This window comes from Myxine glutinosa, chromosome 7 (genome assembly GCF_964187855.1).
Source record: "Myxine glutinosa chromosome 7, kmMyxGlut1.1, whole genome shotgun sequence".
Taxonomy (NCBI): domain Eukaryota; kingdom Metazoa; phylum Chordata; class Myxini; order Myxiniformes; family Myxinidae; genus Myxine; species Myxine glutinosa.
The window spans coordinates 118,077,624-118,095,560 of record NC_136267.1 but is presented as its reverse complement, the minus strand read 5'-3'; the positions used below and the strand labels follow the sequence as shown (position 1 = coordinate 118,095,560).

The following is a 17,937-nucleotide window of genomic DNA, read 5'->3' as shown; positions in this document are numbered from 1 at the left end:
TTTTCACGATCTCCTCCCGCCTCTTCTTCCTCGCTCCACCTCTTCCGGTCACGATCCGGATTTCCGGCCACATTTTACCAGGAGCGCTTTTAAACCTTTTAACCACAATAACCCTTTCCCTTAAGCCACAATAAGCATAATATCTAGAACCAACAATGATAACAATAACAACCATAATTAGGGCCGAATCCGTAACACTTCCCCCCCTCAAGAAAGAAAGTTTGAACACAGCGAAAACTTTCTTTATAGGCAAATTCTTGAAACCAACCCAAGTAATCAATGTTTTCCCAAAAATAAAGCAACAACTTCGAAAAACTTACAGAGATTTCCAAAGTTAATTCACTCTGGCCAAAGCATCAGCAACGACATTGTCCCTGCCCTTTACATGTTCAATTTCCAAGTTACCCCTGCAAAGCCAAACTCCATCTCATCGACCTCTGATTTTTACTTTTAGTTTCTTTTGAATGAGGGTTAAGGGGTTGATCAAAAATCCAAAGTCAAGCAACTCGATAGCACATTCTCTGGGAGGCCGAGCTGAGGGCCAGGTTCCATGGTGGTTGGGTGGTGAGGCCTGGACATTTTCACTACATGGACGCCTTTAGGAACGTGGAGTTCACGGTTAGTCCGTGTAGGAAAGTTCACTACATGGACGCCTTTAGGAACGTGGAGTTCACAGTTAATCCGTGTAGGAAAGTTCACTACATGGACACCTTTAGGAACGTGGCGTTCACGGTTAATCCGTGTCGGAATCTTGGCTCGGCTGCTCCGCAGCATTCAGTGCTTCCACTCTTTCTAACTTTCCTCACAATCACGGTTGGACCACTTGTCACTGTAGTCACATGAATGGCGGTCTCCTTCTCGGCCACTGCTCTGATAATCCTTCCTTCGGGAGCTGCCATAACTCTGGAAACCTCCATAATAATATCGATTGCGGCCACCACCACCACTACTCCGTGGTCCTCCTCTGTAGCCCGCTCGACCCCGAGGAAATGCCTTCCCTACTGTGAGGGTCCGACCATCCAACTCCTTGCTATTCAGATCCTTTTCTGCAACTCTGGCGTCCTTTGAGTTTTCAAACGTGACAAAGCCAAACCCTCTTGACTTTTGTGTTTCCCTGTCTTTTATCAGCATCACTTCCAAAAGCAGTCCATATTTGCTGAAGGCAGACTCCAGAACCTCTTCCTTTGTTTTGAAGTTCAGTCCCCCTACAAAGAGCTTACCAATATTGCCTCCATCCCTGACCTGCGTGTGCCGACACTTAGTCTCAGGGTATTTCCTCTTCTCTTCAGGGCGCTTCCTACTAGGCTTTTCAGCAAACATCGGGTTACCAGAAACTTGGCCACCGGCCAAATCATTCCCGATAACAAAAGATACTCCTTCTACAGGAAGAGTGGCTTGTAAACCGACGGTGACCGGTCCTGACACCAAATCGGACTCCAAATGGATGACATGAAGTGGAGCTCTAACACAGCCACCAATCCCCTGTAAACGAACACTATCCCCAGTTGCCGTCTCCTCGGACAATGGCAAGATGCCTTCAAGCATTAAAGATTGATGTGCTCCTGTGTCCCTCAATATCCTAACAGGTCTCCGGTTAGTCAAGGCTCCATCCAGTGACAAAAACCCCTCTGAAATAAATGGTTGGTAACCCTTTTGAGGGCGATTTCTCACAATGGCCATTGCATTTGGAGTCGTACTAATGAACTCCGCTCCTGATTTTCCTTTCCCAGAGCATAACAGTTGGACATCAAGCGTCCAAGTTTATGGCAAAAAGTGCAAGTAGGCCCGGAGGAGAACCACGTAGTCTGCCAAGGCATGGGGGCGGCGGTCTGCCTCGAGCCCCCCGGACGATAGGTCTGTCTTGGAACCGCAGTCTTCGGATTTCTAGAAGTCGTGGTGTCAGCGTGGTCCTCATTTTCATCTCGAGGCCGCCCCCATGGATTTTTCATTCTCCGCCCCTGATGTACCATAGCTCCCCTGGCTAGGTCTGGGCGAGGAGTTCGGTCTGTGGAACCCCATCCTGTGTGTTAAGGCATAGTCATCTGCCATGGTTGCTGCCTCATACAACTTTGGTACTTTCCTTTCCTCCAGATGTACTTTAATGTCCTCGTGGACACACTGTTGGAATTCCTCCACCAGGATCAATTGTCGCAATAGTTCGAAGTCTTTCCCCACTCCTTTTGAATCACACCACCTATTAAACATGGTTTCCTTCAATCTGGCAAATTCCACATGGGTCTCACTCTCCCTCCTTCTGGCATTCCGGAATTTTTGCCGGTAAGCTTCCGGGACCAATTCATAGGCTTTGAGAATGTGTTTCTTCAATGCCTCGTAATCTGCACATTGGTCAATCGGTAAAGCAGATTAAATCTCTTGAGCTTTACCCACCAGAACACTTTGCACTAGTATGGACCAGTGCTCCTCAGGCCAGTTTAACAGTCGAGCCACTTTCTCAAAGTGTGGAAAAAACTTGGCTACCTCCTTTTCATTGAAGGGTGGAACCAGCCTCACATGTCTGCCAACATCCCAGGTGTTCTGACTAGGTGTCGAACCAGTCAGCATGGATGGTACCTCTCCCCGTTCTTTCATTACATCCAGCTCCTTGAGTTTAATTTCCTGCTTAAGGGCCATTTCACGATCCCTTAACTCCCTTTTGGCTTTTCTCTCCTCTGTTTTTTTTTCCTCTAACCTCTCCTGGAGTTCTCTTTCCACTCTCCTTTCCTCTGCTTTCTTCTCTTCTAACCTTTCCTGGAGTTCTAGTTCCACTCTCCTTTCCTCTGCTTGTTTCTTTTCTCTTCTCTCTTCTGCTTTCCTTTCCTCTGCTTTTAATCTTTCCTGGAGTTCTCATTCCACTCTCCTTTCCTCTGCTTGTTTCTCCTCTCTTCTCTCTTCTGCTTTCCTTTCCTCTGCTTTTAATCTTTCCTGGAGTTCTCGTTCCTCTGCTTTTAACCTTTCCTGGAGTTCTCGTTCCTGTTCTGCTCTTTCCTTTTCTGCTTTCCTTTCCTCTGCTTTTAACCTTTCCTGGAGTTCTCGTTCCTGTTCTGCTCTTCTTTCCTCGCTCTGCAATTACAACTCCAGTTTCCGGAGCTCCACCTCTTCTGGTTCCTCGGGTAACCAATTCGGGGCTACCTCTTCCCATGTTCCTAATCCCACCATAGATTGTATCACCACTGTCTGCATCTCTGCCTTCCTCATATTAGTTCGGACGTCCAAGCTAAAATGTTTGGCCAATTTCCCGAGGTCCGATTTTACTAACGCTCTGAACTGTGCTTCACTCGGGGTCACTGCAAACTTCACTGCGTCAAACTCCATGGTGACGATTGTTAACACCTGTTAACCTTCACACAAGAAATGTTTAAAAAAAAAAAAAATCTTTTTTTACATTTTTTGTTTTGGGAATGTTGGACACAAGTTCCAAATTTGGGAATGTTAAGGAATTCTTACCCAGACTAAATCTAGGGAATTTATATCCCGGACGCAGACCCAATGTCAAGTCCACGAGTCAATTGGACTAGCCCCCAATTTCTGTTACGGGGTCCTCCCCTATCCTCTGGTCTCGGTAAACCTCCGAACCCCGAGAGGGTCCCCGGCAGAAAGTTATGTTATCCTTGGTTGAAATCAATCAAATCAATAATGAAACCACACCAAGGGTTATGAACAAACAATAATATATTATAAATCACACCGGAATCACGACACAAATAATAATAACAATTCGCCCTACAATCACTATTTTTAAGATGGTACCACCTTATCTCGTCCTTTAACCCAAACTCACAGTACTCCCCCAATGTCTCTGTACCCCTCCAAGGCGAGGTCGATTCGCTCCAGCGATCGTTGGATCAATGTCCGATCACAATCAATTGAGGCATGGACGATCGAAGCAACCCGCAGGTCACGTGATCCACACCCAGCACAATAGCGGTGGAATGGGAAACCTCCCAAAGACACGCTCCGACGTACACGTTTGCGGTTCAATCAACGAGTCTCCGTATAATCCTCAAAAGCCCCTTTCTTGCACAGCCGTCCCCGGCAACCCACCGAGGAATAATGCCCGGCCGACGCGACAAAAACCTGTTCACTGCAGGTTGCGCGCGTGGCGAAGATGGCGGACGGCTTTCACTCGAACCCGGGCTTTGAGGCAAGGATACTCTGGAACCTCAATGAGGATACCCGAATACCCAGGCTCCACAGCACTCCGGCGATATCTCCTATCGCCCAAACTTCCTTTCAAGGACGCAGGGTCCACTCACCCTGTACGCTCCACCAATCGGTCCGGAGCTTCAACCAAAACGTCTTTTCACGATCTCCTCCCATCTCTTCTTCCTCGCTCCACCTCTTCTGGTCACGATCCAGATTTCCGGCCACATTTTACCAGGAGCGCTTTTAAACCTTTTAACCACAACAAGCGTTACGCCTAGGTCCCCCGTCGGTGAAGTGATGCGAGTTGACAAAGTGGAAGACGCAAGGCGGCCATCTTGGATTTTGACGTGGCGACCCAATTTTCAATAGGCTTCTTCCTTATGCCTAGATACACCCACACACCAGATTATAAGTTGGTACTTCGCTTATTTTTCAAGATATTTCGCTCACAAGGTTCAGACATATATATGGTGGTGGCCATCTTGGATTTTGACATGGCGAGCCAATTTTCAATAGCGTTCTTCCTTATGCCGAGATACACGCACACACCAAATTAGAAGTTGGTACTTCCCTTATTTTTCAAGATATTCATCTCACAAGGTTCAGACATACATGGCGTCGGCCATCTTGGATTTTGACGTGGCGACCCAATTTTCAATAGCGTTCTTCCTTGTGCCTAGATACACCCACATACCAGATTATAAGTTGGTACTTCGCTTATTTTTCAAGATATTCATCTCACAAGGTTCAGACATACATGGCGGCGGCCATCTTGGATTTTGACGTGGCGACCCAATTTTAAACAGCTTTCTTCCTTGTGCCTAGATACACCCACACACCAGATTAGAACTTGGTGCATCGCTTATTTTTCAAGATATTTCGCTCAAGGTTCAGACTTTTTTTGTATGGCCATGAGCTTTGGCCTAAGCACCATGTTGGTTTGTGTATTAGTTTGACAAGCTTTTAGGGCTGCAGATTGAGCATGAAAATGAGGGTGAAGTGGCAACCGGGTTCCTACCAGCTAATTTTGATATTTTTTATAAAGTATGGGCCCTGACTACTTCACACACCAAAAATACCCAGAATCCCCTTGGGGGAACATGTTCAAGTGACGTCATCAAGATGGCCTCCATTTTTATTAAGTTTTTGTATTTAATTTTTACATTGAGGGTCCCTGTGTCCTGATCTGTAATAAAATGATACCAGCATCTGATTTAAATATTCTATTTAATAATATTAATACTTAATAATATTTCAAAATAATATTATTAATTCTATTTAATAATATTTAAAATAATATTTAAATAATAAATTAATTTAAATGCATGCATTGCAAATGCATGCATGCATGCAATGCATTTAAATGCATTTAAATTAATTTAATAATTTAATTTAAATATTTAAATAATATTTAAATTAAACGCAGCTGATGCATTAAGATCAATTTCTTGGGTATTAGGGTATTCAGTTGTTGGTTGTAATTTTTCTATGTCTCTGCGAATAATACTGTTGCGAATATGGAATTTGGCCTCCATATCCGCTTGTAAATATTCCCCTATTTCCCCAATACTCCCCAACTATCCCCAATCCCCCATTCCCTAGTCCCATTGTCTGTAAACAACACTCTGTAGAACCGACCTTCCCCTTTTTCCCCCATTAAATGTCGTGCCCAGGTCCACCGCATCTCACGTCGACAACTTTCGGACATCTTGCTAGTTATTCTTAGTCTATGTCAGTTAAGGACTCGTTTCCATTAATTCCGACTCTTCGTTGCACCAGAATGTGATTATATGGCACCAGTAGTGAGTTTAGGACCTTCCCATACCTCTTCCCATCTTCTTCCCCAAACAACAACAACAACTACAACTACAACAACAACAATTACAACAACAACTACAACAACGGCGCTGCGCGGAGGAGTGTGCGTCCTCACACCGGCTCGGTTAGCCGCCATTGACGATGCGCTCCGACGGGGTTACCACGAAGGGGCTCCTTGTCAGCCCCTCGTCAAGGGCGGAGCCGGTAACCCCCCCCCAGCACGCACCCAATGAGAAGCAACGTGCCGATTCCATCTGGGGCGGAGCTAACGAGCCGAGGGCGTGTCACTCCCCGCCGGATATACGCGGCCACTTACCGGACGTGACGTGAGATGCGCTCCAAGCTTGAAGAGGAAGAACCAGTCGTGACCTCCGAGCGCTGTGACCTCCCTGCATCTACTGGACCGTACTGTACCCTGTCCTTGAGCCAAGAGTGCACCTTGAGCCATCGATACCCGCTTTCCTTGCCATCAATCCCCGTGTGAGTCAGCCTTTTGTCCCGTTTATCTGTCGTCTGTTGGGGTTAATATAAGAGTGTGTCTAAGTGCCTGTCTTTCTATGATGTCCCTCTTGTAGTTGTAATCTAACCTTCCGCCTTAATATAATCTCCTCCGGAGGTCTTGAGAACCGTATCCCTGGTGTCATGTCATTTTAATCCCAGCCGTGTGTCTTTTCCTTCATTGATCTAGCGTAGCGCGATTAGTCAACGTTCGGGTATAATCGGGTAACTTGTGCAGACGTGGTCATACCAAACCGCTCGGTAAATAACATCTAAGCCGCGTCTGTAACAATACTAACTGCACGGTGAAGTATTTGGGAATCATTTTTGTAATCAGAACCATTGTTGTGAGCACATTCTCACGAACTTCTGCTGGTTTCATATTTGCGGCTGTAAGTTTTATTCCTTTCTTTTTATTCTCTGGTTCTCCACAAATGAAAGTGTTCATCCCAGGAAAAGGCTGATGTTTTTTCTCTTGACAGTAAAACTACTATATAAACGGTTAGGTACCACGTCAGCACCTGTACGCAATGCCAAACTTTACAATTTTGGCAGCCATTTCGATAACGTCATTTAAGCATGTTCCCCCAGAGGTATTCTGGGTATTTTTGGTTTGCGAACTTGTCAAGGCCCCTACTTTATAAAAATACCAAAAGTAGCTGGTAGGAAGCTAGTTGACAGTTCCGCCATTTTTAAGGCACTTTTTAACAATAATCTGCAGCCCTATTTGTTTGACCATGACCTTAGCTTTGTTATAATATTTGATGAAATATATTTTGACATCGGAAATGAATCTCTCAACAGAGATGATGGCCAGGAAGGCAGAAAAGCGTCTGCAGATAGATTCCTTTCCACAATAGGTGAGCTAACACTCTGCCAAAAAAGGCTTCCAAAGCCATGTAGGCTGACATGCTGCAGTTAGCAGTGCAGCAGCTGACATATAGCATCAGACAGTGGAGGTTCTGTGTTTTTCATCGGCTGTAAATGCGTGCACACACAGACACACACACACACACACACACACACACACACACACACACACACACACACACACACACACACACACACACACACACACAGACACACACACACACATACATACACATGTATGAGGTCATGTATGAGTGACCAGTTGGTGGGTATAATTAGACAGATTACATACGGCAAAGATATTCGACCGCCACTTGGAGGGCTTGTGTGCAGGAGTTGGCACCCCAGATGTGGAAATTGAATCGAGACGCAGCTCGCGTTGGCTTGTATTAGGTGTCAAAGGAATGGACGAAGAGCAGTCATTGCAGGGATCTGTGCCATTTCCAGCCATCGCCTGAAAAGAAGAGTCAAAGCTTACAATTATACAAACCAATAAGTGCACCCACCCACAGGATGAAAAAGAAGAACAGACATAGATAGAACAAGGCAAAAAAATAAACAAAAAACAAGATAGAATACCAAACCGTTTTAAAGGTAAATTAATGCCTTCAGTTATTATAAAAGGCTTCAAACATTGCTTCAAAAAGGGGACCAAGGTGCCCGAAAAAGGCCAACTCCTGCTCTGCGAGGAAAAATGGCCTTTAAAGGTGGGTCTAAAGGTGGTTCAGTTGTTATAAAAGGGCCATGCATGCACTAACAAGTCCTTTTAGGTCAGTGAAGATTATGACCAAATTTTTAAAAATATATTAACAGTGTTAAAAACCATGATTTAGATTCCATATTAAGTGGTGGTGGTTCGTGTGCAGAGTGTCGCTATTGGTTAAATCATTTTCTGGGGGCACGGCTTCCGCTGATGCAATGCCTCTCAATCACCAGTCATCTGTTACTCATTTTGCTGTTCTCCGAGGTATGACAGGCTGAGTCAACCCCCACCTGGTGTTAATTCAATGGATGACGGGGGCTCAAACTCAGGACCCTAATTTCTCAAGCCAGCAACCTTAACCATTAAGCCAACAGCAGGCTTCCATATTAAGTGATACTATCATGATGCAATTTACTTCTTGCCACAATTTTATAAAACCTCACATCAACCAAAATGAAAGAGGCAAAATAAAACAAAAAACGTTCTTGAAAATAAAAATGTTCCACATGGAAAATATAACTCAAAAATGGTACACATAAACCTCAACCAAAAATGGTCCACATGGAACTTTATCAGCATTGATGGCGTAATGGTTAGAGCATCCGCTCTAAGTCTGAGGTCGGTGTTTGAACACCAGCCGAGTCATACCAAAGAACTCTTAAAATTGTATGTGCTGCTTTCTTGCTTGGCGCTCAGCATTTATAAGGATAGAGCACAGACACACAATCATAAGTTGGTGATAATAGCACAGGCTTTGATAGGCCAGACGTCCTTTGTAAGGAAAAGTCTGTCTGTCTATCTGTCTGTCTGTGAACAAGATATCTCAAAAGTTGTGGACGGATTCGGACGAAATTTGGCAGAGATGTAGCATGTGTGACAAGGGCAGAATGATTAGATTTTGGTGAAGATTCGGATCCAGCTGGTAGAATTTTTTTTAGTGATTCTTCACCATTGAGAGATAGGGCAAAAACCAATACATAGCACGATAACTCCAAAAGTTGTGGAAGGATGTGAACGAAACTTGGTGGACCACTTGGGTGTGTGACAAGGACTAATCGATTCGATTTTGGTGAAGATCTGAATATGGATTCGGATACTAGAATAATTTGATTTTTTAATTGGTTCTTCACCATTGAGAGATCGGGTGAAAAGCGATATATAACACGATATTTTTCAAAGTTATGGACGAGTTATGACTAAACTTGGTGGACAATTTTGTTCAGGTGACAAGAACAATCCAATTGGATTTTGGTTCAGGTCCGAATCCAGATGCAGCCTATCAGTGGGATACAAAACATAAAATGTTCAGCCAGGCGGAGGTATGCGCTCTACCTAGTGTCGTTCTCGGTATTATTAATATTATTATTATTATTATTATTATCATAATAACCTTTCACATTGAAAACGTGCCTTTATTTCCCAACTCTGTTATTAGTCCCCTACCGGTGTACATCGGAGGGGACTATAGGTCTGCACACCGTCCCTCTATCTGTCCGTCAGTCCGTCAGTCCGTCAGTCCGTCAGTCCGTCAGTCCGTCGCGCAAAGAACAGTTTTCCGGACTTTTTTTCAAAACTCTTAATGCTAATGATTTCAAACTTGGTACATGGTTTCCTCATGATAAGTTACAGATCAAGTTCGAACTTCACGACGTTTCGATCACTTTTGACAAAGTTATGGCACTTTGAACTTTGGTAATTTCCCCAACAGTTTTCCGGACGACAGACTGCCGGTAGGGGACATGTATTGCGGCGCAATACTCAGAATGCTTGTTCATTATGGGCCATAAGGTGAATAGTCTGTGAAAGTTTGACGAGGATCTCAAGTGTTCCAAGGCAATAGGAAAAATGCACAAAAAACTGGATCCATCACACTTCGTACTTAGGAAGATTGTTAATTATCTGTTCAATGGATGGAGTCAACAGAATGATGATTAAAGTAGGCTCACTGCTGTAGATGCAAGTAGAGGGGGCCACAGTGAAGACCACAATGGTTAGCATACCTCGATCATGTTGATTCCATCCATTGTTCTATTTGTTGTACTGACACAGAGCAACACTAGCCTTCACGATTAAGATTGTTGGCCTCTCCGCCGAATTAAGTTTTCCATTCCAGTTACCTGATGTCAATGTTATTCTGGAAGAATACACATTTCTGAAGTTTTAGTATAATTAAATCAAAAGGTGCAAAACTACAAGTGAAATGAGGAGAATGATGATTGGATGTAAGCTTAACATTCTTCTTGTGTGTAGATCAATAAATCATTCACAAAATATTAATTTTAGACCAGCTAGTCTAACTGTTCCCAGAAGGCCATTATAGAGGTGGCTGGAAATCGAAATCACCCTTTAAAATTTAATCAAGGGCAGACCAGCTTTAAAGGGAAACCAAAGTCAGATTTCATTAACTGAGAATTAGGACACCTGATGATTATCAAATTTTTCATTTTACATCCTTTTATGGAAAAAAAAGTACCATTAAGTAGCAAATGCAACTTTAGTGAATTTCCCAAGAACTCCTTGTAGAGACAACCATGTCTTGCCTTAGTGGATCCATGATTGCCTTGGAAACATCACATACTATTCAGAGATAATAAGAGACTCACTAAGGCAAGACAGGGCTGCCATTGCAGAAATTACTGGGAAATTCACCAAGTTGCATACATATTTGATCAGAAAAGGATATAAAATAAAAAAGCTCATAATGGTCATTCTCAGTTGTTAAAGTTTGAATTTAATTTCCCTCTAACAATGTAATTAGGTAGTTAACCAAACTCAATTTATAAATGGTGGAGGAGGAAAACAGATTGTAATGAGGGTGATACACTGATACAGTCTTGCTTTTATGTAAGCAAAATAATGGGTGACCATAAAATTAAATGGTACCGACCTTACCTCTAAGAACCTCCTCCATACCAATTATATCCTCTTACATCTTGCAGGTGCGCAAAGTGTTGTTCATATATAGTCAGCAGATTTAGTCCAAAAAAAACCATTTTTGAACGGCATGGACAACTACAGAAAACTCGCTTACAGGCTAAATCTACCTGAGAACAGAATCCTTCCAGATGACTCCAAACTAGTTCAAGTTTAAATGCTGAAGGACGTCTACCGAGAAGAGCCACAATCCATAGATGATCTCAAAACAGCAATAACTGGCAAAATCTGTTCAATCACTGTAGCCGAATGTGTCAGAGTAATAAACAATTTTTCCCATCAAATCCAAGTGTGCCTGCAGCGTAGAGGCCAACATCTGGAGCATGTGCTCTAACCTCAATCAAATCAATGACATTAAAGATATCCATCTGAAACTTTCCATAGTGATCATGCATCCCCTTCTTCCTGATATCCATCTGTCCCTGCTCTCAAATGTTGTGTTTGTGTGCTTCCCCTTCTCTCCCCATCTTGTCTACCACTCCCCTTATTATATGTTTTATGTGTCTGATTTTTTGTGTGATAAATGTTAGCTCTTTCACGAGCCTCGATCTTGTATCGAAAAATTAAAAAATAAAAATAAAAATGCATCATGTGAAACAAATGTGTACGAAAGAACGTGTCGTTAAAAAAAAAAAGAAGGTTTACTAAATTGTACGAGCATCGTTTCTTTTGTAGTCGTCCTGTACAAGGAAAAATCTCAATCTCAAGCAGCTACCCACCCCTAATGGCAATAAACCATTGTGAGTGGGAAACCACCAGCAAGGTGTCCCATACAGCCAGAACCTTACTGGGAGTGATAAGCACCGCCTGCCACACGGTAACATTACCTCTGGTATCCACTCACTATATGGAGTCGACATGGATGCGGTTGGGAGTAACGGAATTAGTACAGGCGGTCCTCGCTTAACGTTGTAGTTACGGTCTTGAAAAGTGCGCCTTTAACCAAAACGACTTTAAGCGAATCCAATTTCCCCATAAGAATTAATGTAAATAGGGGGGGTTAGGTTCCCGATACTTTTTGTTTTTTCACCAGACACAAGGCATTTGAAGTTTTAATAAGTTTACTACAATAAATTAACTACGTACTGTACTCACCGATGATGACAATGAAGCTTGTTTGAGGGGGTGGAGTCACTGAGATGATGAAGAGGCAGAATCGTCCACCTCTCTCCCTCGGATTATTCCTTCAGATCTTTTTCTTGGGGATATTATTCATTATTATGCAAATTAGCATGTCTCTTGTAACGCTCGAACCAGCCTCGGCATGCAATGAAATTTTCTTTTTGAGAAATTTCACCACCTTCACTCTTAAAATCGTCAAACAAACTCTTTGCTTTCGCTTGAATCACAAGGAAGCTTATGGGAATATTTCTCTGATTCTGGTCAACAATCCAAACTGAGAGGAGCCGCTCCATGTTCTCCATCACACAACTTCTGCTCCTACTAATCTTCGTAGCACTGAGTGTCACAGCTTGAGCACTCACATGAATGTTATCTGCATTCTTGCAAATTGTATGGACTGTAGTCGGCGGAAGCCTGAGCGTCAGGCCAATGTCCACGGCTCGGTCTCCTCCATCAAACCGCCTTAATACATCGAGTTTTGTATTTAAGCTAATGCTTTTTCTGCTTTTCTTACTTGCTTTCTTACTTGCACTATACTCACTTGCTGCACGCTTTGGACCCATCACACTAGTTATTTAGCGTAATAACAATGTTTGTAGATGCCAACTTCACAACGTAAGAATGCCGCGCAGCAAAGTACAGTAGCTACTGTTCCCGACACTTTACGATGTGTGGCAAAGTAGGTTTCCCGACGCTTTATGGTGCGTGGCAAAGTAAGTTCCCGACACTTTACGATGCAGTACTGTAATACGTATGGGTAGACGCCGTTATAACGAATAATAGCACGATGTTAAACGAAAACGTGAGCTAATTAATCTGCGACTTAATAACGAAACGACAATGCGGTACGACGTAAGCAGGGGTTGCCTGTATATATGTTGGAATCCATCTGTGGATCGGTCCAATCGGCCGATGGGTCTGACCCATCTGTGGATGCACGAGAAATGACAATGCAGACCCATTGGCCGATGGGTCTGCGCCATCTGCGGATGTGTTGTTCACCTTGAAGGAATGTGTTGACAGAATGGTGCTCTTCAATCAGGTACACAGTCATTGGAATTACATGTGGTAGGAATTTAACAGAGATGATTTTTAAATGTTTAACAGATTAAACCACATGTCACGGACTGCTTTATAAACATTTATGACATCAATTGCTTATTTTTAGGTTCAAATAAACATACTCATCCACCATTGATGCATAGGAAACACAGATGGGTTCACCTTCAAGGTGAACAACACATCCGCAGATGGCGCAGACCCATCGGCCGATGGGTCTGCATTGTCATTTCTCGTGCATCCACAGATGGGTCAGACCCATCGGCCGATGGGACCGATCCACAGATGGGTTCCAACATATATATCATTTAGTGGTCCAACCTAAAGAGTGACCGCAGTGACGTCACCGCCACGTACGTCTGTCTGCCTTGACTGACAAGCTCCGGAAGAGCCATCTCGCAGTACGTCATTATGAATATGTTAATTCAGATACTGTCACATGTGCATGAAAAATTTAGTTACCAACCTGGTTTCGCCCTTATTAGGGCATCATCAGGGCAATGCAGTGAGCTTCCCATACACTTGTGACTGAAAACCTTATGGTTATGTGCCAATCATTATACGACTCCATACCGTGAGTGGGTAACCGCCAGCAAGGTGCACCATACAGCCATTGCTGCACCTTACTGGGAGCGATAAGCACCGCCAATTATATCCTATACTCGTGTATACAGTGCATTCAGAAAGTATTCAGACCCCTTCACTTTTTTCACATTTTGTTATGTTGCAGCCTTATGCCGAAATCGTTTAAATTCATTTTTTCCCTCATCAATATACACTCAATACCCCATAATGACAAAGAGAAAACAGGATTTTAGAAAGTTTTGCAAATTTATTTAAAAAAAAAAATACTGAAATATCACATTGACATAAGTATTGATATTCATACCCTTTGCTATGACACTTGAAATTTAGCTCAGGTGCCTCCCCATTTCTCTTGATCATCTTTGAGATGTTTATACACCTTGATTGGAGTCCACCTGTGGTAAATTCAATTTATTGGACATGATGTGGAAAGGCACACACCTGTCTATATAAGGTCTCACAGCTGACGATGCATATCAGAGCAAAAACCAAGCCATGAGGTCGAAGGCACTACCTGCAGAGCTCAGAGACAGGATTGTGCCGAGGCACAGATCTGGGGAAGCCTACAAAAAATCTCTGCTGCATTGAAGGTTCCCAAGAGCACAGTAGCCTCCATAATTCTTAAATGGAAGAAGTTTGGAACAACCAGAACTCTTCCTAGAGGTGGCCGCCCAGCCAAACTGAGCAATCGGGGGAGAAGGGCCTTGGTAAGAGAGGTGACCAAGAACCCGATGGTCACTCTGGCTGAGCTCCAGAGATCCTGTGTGGAGATGGGAGAAACTTCCAGAAGGACAACCATCACTGCAACACTCCACCGATCTGGGCTTTATGGCAGAGTGGCCAGACGGAAGCCTCTCCTCAGTGAGACACATGAAAGCCCGCTTGGAGTTTGCAAAAAAGCACCTAAAGGACTCTCAGACTGTTAGAAACAAGATTCTGTGGTCTGATGAAACCAAGATTGAACTGTTTGGCTTCCGTCTGGCCACTCTGCCATAAAGCCCAGATTTATGTATCCATGATAGAAATTTATGTATCCATGATAGCAAATGCCTCAATGTGACAATTGATGTGCTCATTGAGAAAACTCTACAGGGAAATGCCCGCACAGGTGGTATGAACACATGGAAAAACATCTGTGTCAGAGGCGGTAGAACTCTTCTCCCTCGTGTGCCACTTTTCATAACTAATTTATTTCATCTTATGCACTGCACAAATGGCATGCAAGACATTAACATGCACAAATCGTAATATTCCGACAAGACTGCACTGGCAATTGAGCTCAAATCTTGATGTCGAGATTTAAAGGCGAATGTAAACAGTTTCAGATCAACTTGCAATAGTTGAAGAGAAACGGATGGATTGATTACAATAATCATTTCATGAATTATGGGAAGAGAAGAAAAAAAAAATCTTATGCAGCCTTGGAGAAAAATAGAAATCGATACATCACTCAAAATGGACTGTATTCGGTCCTTCTGTGAACTTCGATATTGACATGAAAAAAGGCATGCAACTGAATGATTGTTAATACAACTTAGTCCATGCAGCCCCAAAGCAAAAACAAGTATCCTGCCACTGATTGCACCTCACTGATTAATTACCTGGTTGGCAGGTGAGGATTGACCAGGGCCAGACCCACCAAGAAGATGGCTCGGTGAATTCGGAAGGGAGCGGCATGGCGTGATGGCAAGTTGGATTTTTTTCCGCATGGCGACAATTTTCTGGGCCACTGAGTGATTGAGAGCAAACAGAAACATCATTTGGCATGTTACCGGAAAATTTCGGACAGACCCACCGTCGTATTAAAATTCCATGCAAGTTTTTAGGAATGCAAACTTTTAAAAACGTTTCCATCAGAAAAAAGATTCCCATTATGACAAATCAAACCAAGTGACCTACACTACATGACCAAAAGTATGTGGACACCCCAACATCGAACATCTCATTCCAAAAACTGGACACCCCAACATGGAACATCTCATTCCAAAATCATGGGCATTAATATGGAGTTGGTCCACCCTTTGCTGCTATAACTGCCTCCACTTTTCTGGGAAGGCTTTCTACAAGATGTTGGAACATTGCTGCATGGATTTGCTTCCATTCAGCCACAAGAACATTAGTGACGTTGAGCACTGATGTTGGGCGATTAGGCCTGGCTTGCAGTCGGCATTCCAATTCATCCCAAAGGTGTTCGATGGGGTTGAGGTCAGGGGTCTCTGCAGGCCAGTCAAGTTCTTCCACACCGATCTCGACAAACCATTTCTGAGTGGACCTCGCTTTGTGCACGTGGGCATTGTCATGCTGAATGAAACAGCAAAGGGCCTACCCCCAAACTGTTGCCACAAAGTTGGAAGCACACAATCGTCTAGAATGTCATTGTATGCTGTAGCGTTAAGATTTCCCTTCACTGGAACTAAGGGGCCTAGCCCAACAACAACAAACAACAACATGCATTTTAAGGCCATGTTCCCTGCTAGAGCGGGGGTTAGCCTTGCGGTCCCCATGACAATCTTCTCCATTTTGCCCTATTTTCTGCATCTCTCCTTGTTAACCCCCTTGCCCGCATTTCTTCTTCCACCATCTTTAGCCAAGTCTTTCTCGGTCTTCCCCGTCCTCTACTTCCTTCTACATTAACTTCCATCACTCTTCTCAACCAGTCACTTTCATCCTTCCTCAATACATGACCAAACCATCTCAACCTGTTCCTCTTCACAGCATCAATCACAGGCAATATTCCCATCATCTTTCGCAATTCATCATTTGTCTTCCTCTCTCTCAACGATACTCCGCACATCCATCGAACCATTCGCATTTCCACCCTTTCCAGCCTTCGTTGCTGCTCTACGTTCATTACCCATGTCTCGCTCCCATAAATCATAACACTTCTCACACATGCAGCATACACCTTTCCCTTCAGCTTCAGCGACACTCTCCTCCTCATCAGCACGCCACTCAGTTCCCGAAACATCTTCCATGCACATCTCACTCGAGCAACCGTTGCCGAGTCTGATCCACCTTCTCCATTCAGCACGTCTCCGAGGTAGCAAAATGTTTTCACAGCTTCCAGCTTCACGCCGTCTCCAAGATCCAACTCAACATTTCCTCCATCTGCAGCTCCCTCTGTGCACACCTTACATTTGAATGTAGCTGCCACACTGGTTAATGACCCTCTCAGACCACTACATTTTTTATGAACCCACTCAGCACACATTGTACATTGAATGGAGTTCACTCCGACACCCTTCCTGCACACAGCACACGGCCACTTCCCAGTTCTTTCCACCTCACCACATGCTTTACCACTTGCCATCACCTTTGTCTTTCCGATATTCACCTTCAGACCTTTTGTCTCCATACATTCCTTCCACTTGTTCATCTTTTCCTTCAGTCCATCCATACTTTCCGCAATCAACACCAGATCATCTGCATACAACAACTCCCACGGTAAACCCTCCTTTACGGTCTGAGCCAGCACCTCCATCACAGCTACAAATAGTAGTGGACTTAGTACCGACCCCTGATGCACTCCCACCTTCACCTCAAACTCACCACTGTTCCCGTCCTTCGTCCTTACAGCTGTGCGTGCTCTGTTGTACATTGCCATCACTACTCTGATCAACCATTCCTCCACTCCTAACTTCCTCAATGCCCATGTCAATACTTTGCGTGGAACCCTATCGAATGCTTTCTCCAGATCAACAAACCCAAAAAACAACTTCTTCCTCTTATCCATGTACTTCTCCTGCAACTGCCTCACAATGAAAAGCGCATCTGTCGTTCCTCTTCCTGGCATAAATCCAAACTGCATTTCGTCGATCTTCACTTTCTTCCTTATCCTCCTCTCCAACACCCTTTCCAATACCTTCATTCCATGCTCCAATAACTTTATCGCTCGGTACGAGCCACACTCCAGAGGGTCACCTTTCCCCTTGAAAAGAGGGACGAGGGAACTCAGTTCCCAATCCACTGGAATGCGGCCTTCTTTCACCACCAGATTACAGATCTCTGTCATTCTCTTCACACCCCAACTTCCTGCTGCCTTCAACATATCTCCCACAACTCCCGTCGGCCCTCCCGCTTTTCCACTCTTCATTGCTTTTATCGCTTCCTCAACTTCCTTCTCAGTTATCTTCTCTGCCGGTCCTAAAACTGGGTTACTCTCTATGTTGCCATCCCATTCATTCTCTGTATTCAACAGCATTTCC

The 17,937-nt window shown here is 43.9% G+C and overlaps 1 protein-coding gene across 5 annotated transcripts in view; it reads right to left on the bottom strand.

The window, feature by feature from the left end:
• Positions 1-17,937, bottom strand: part of LOC137431519 (arf-GAP with GTPase, ANK repeat and PH domain-containing protein 1) — a 709,868-nt gene that overhangs the window by 186,766 nt on the left and 505,165 nt on the right. For all 5 annotated transcript variants that reach the window (XM_078782192.1, XM_068122904.2, XM_068122907.2 and 2 more), the window contains 2 exons: positions 15,334-15,461; positions 7,622-7,783 (listed from right to left, as the gene is read on the bottom strand). In XM_078782192.1, coding sequence (XP_078638318.1) covers positions 7,622-7,783; positions 15,334-15,461 — 290 coding nt within the window. The remainder of the gene's footprint in view (positions 1-7,621; positions 7,784-15,333; positions 15,462-17,937) is intronic.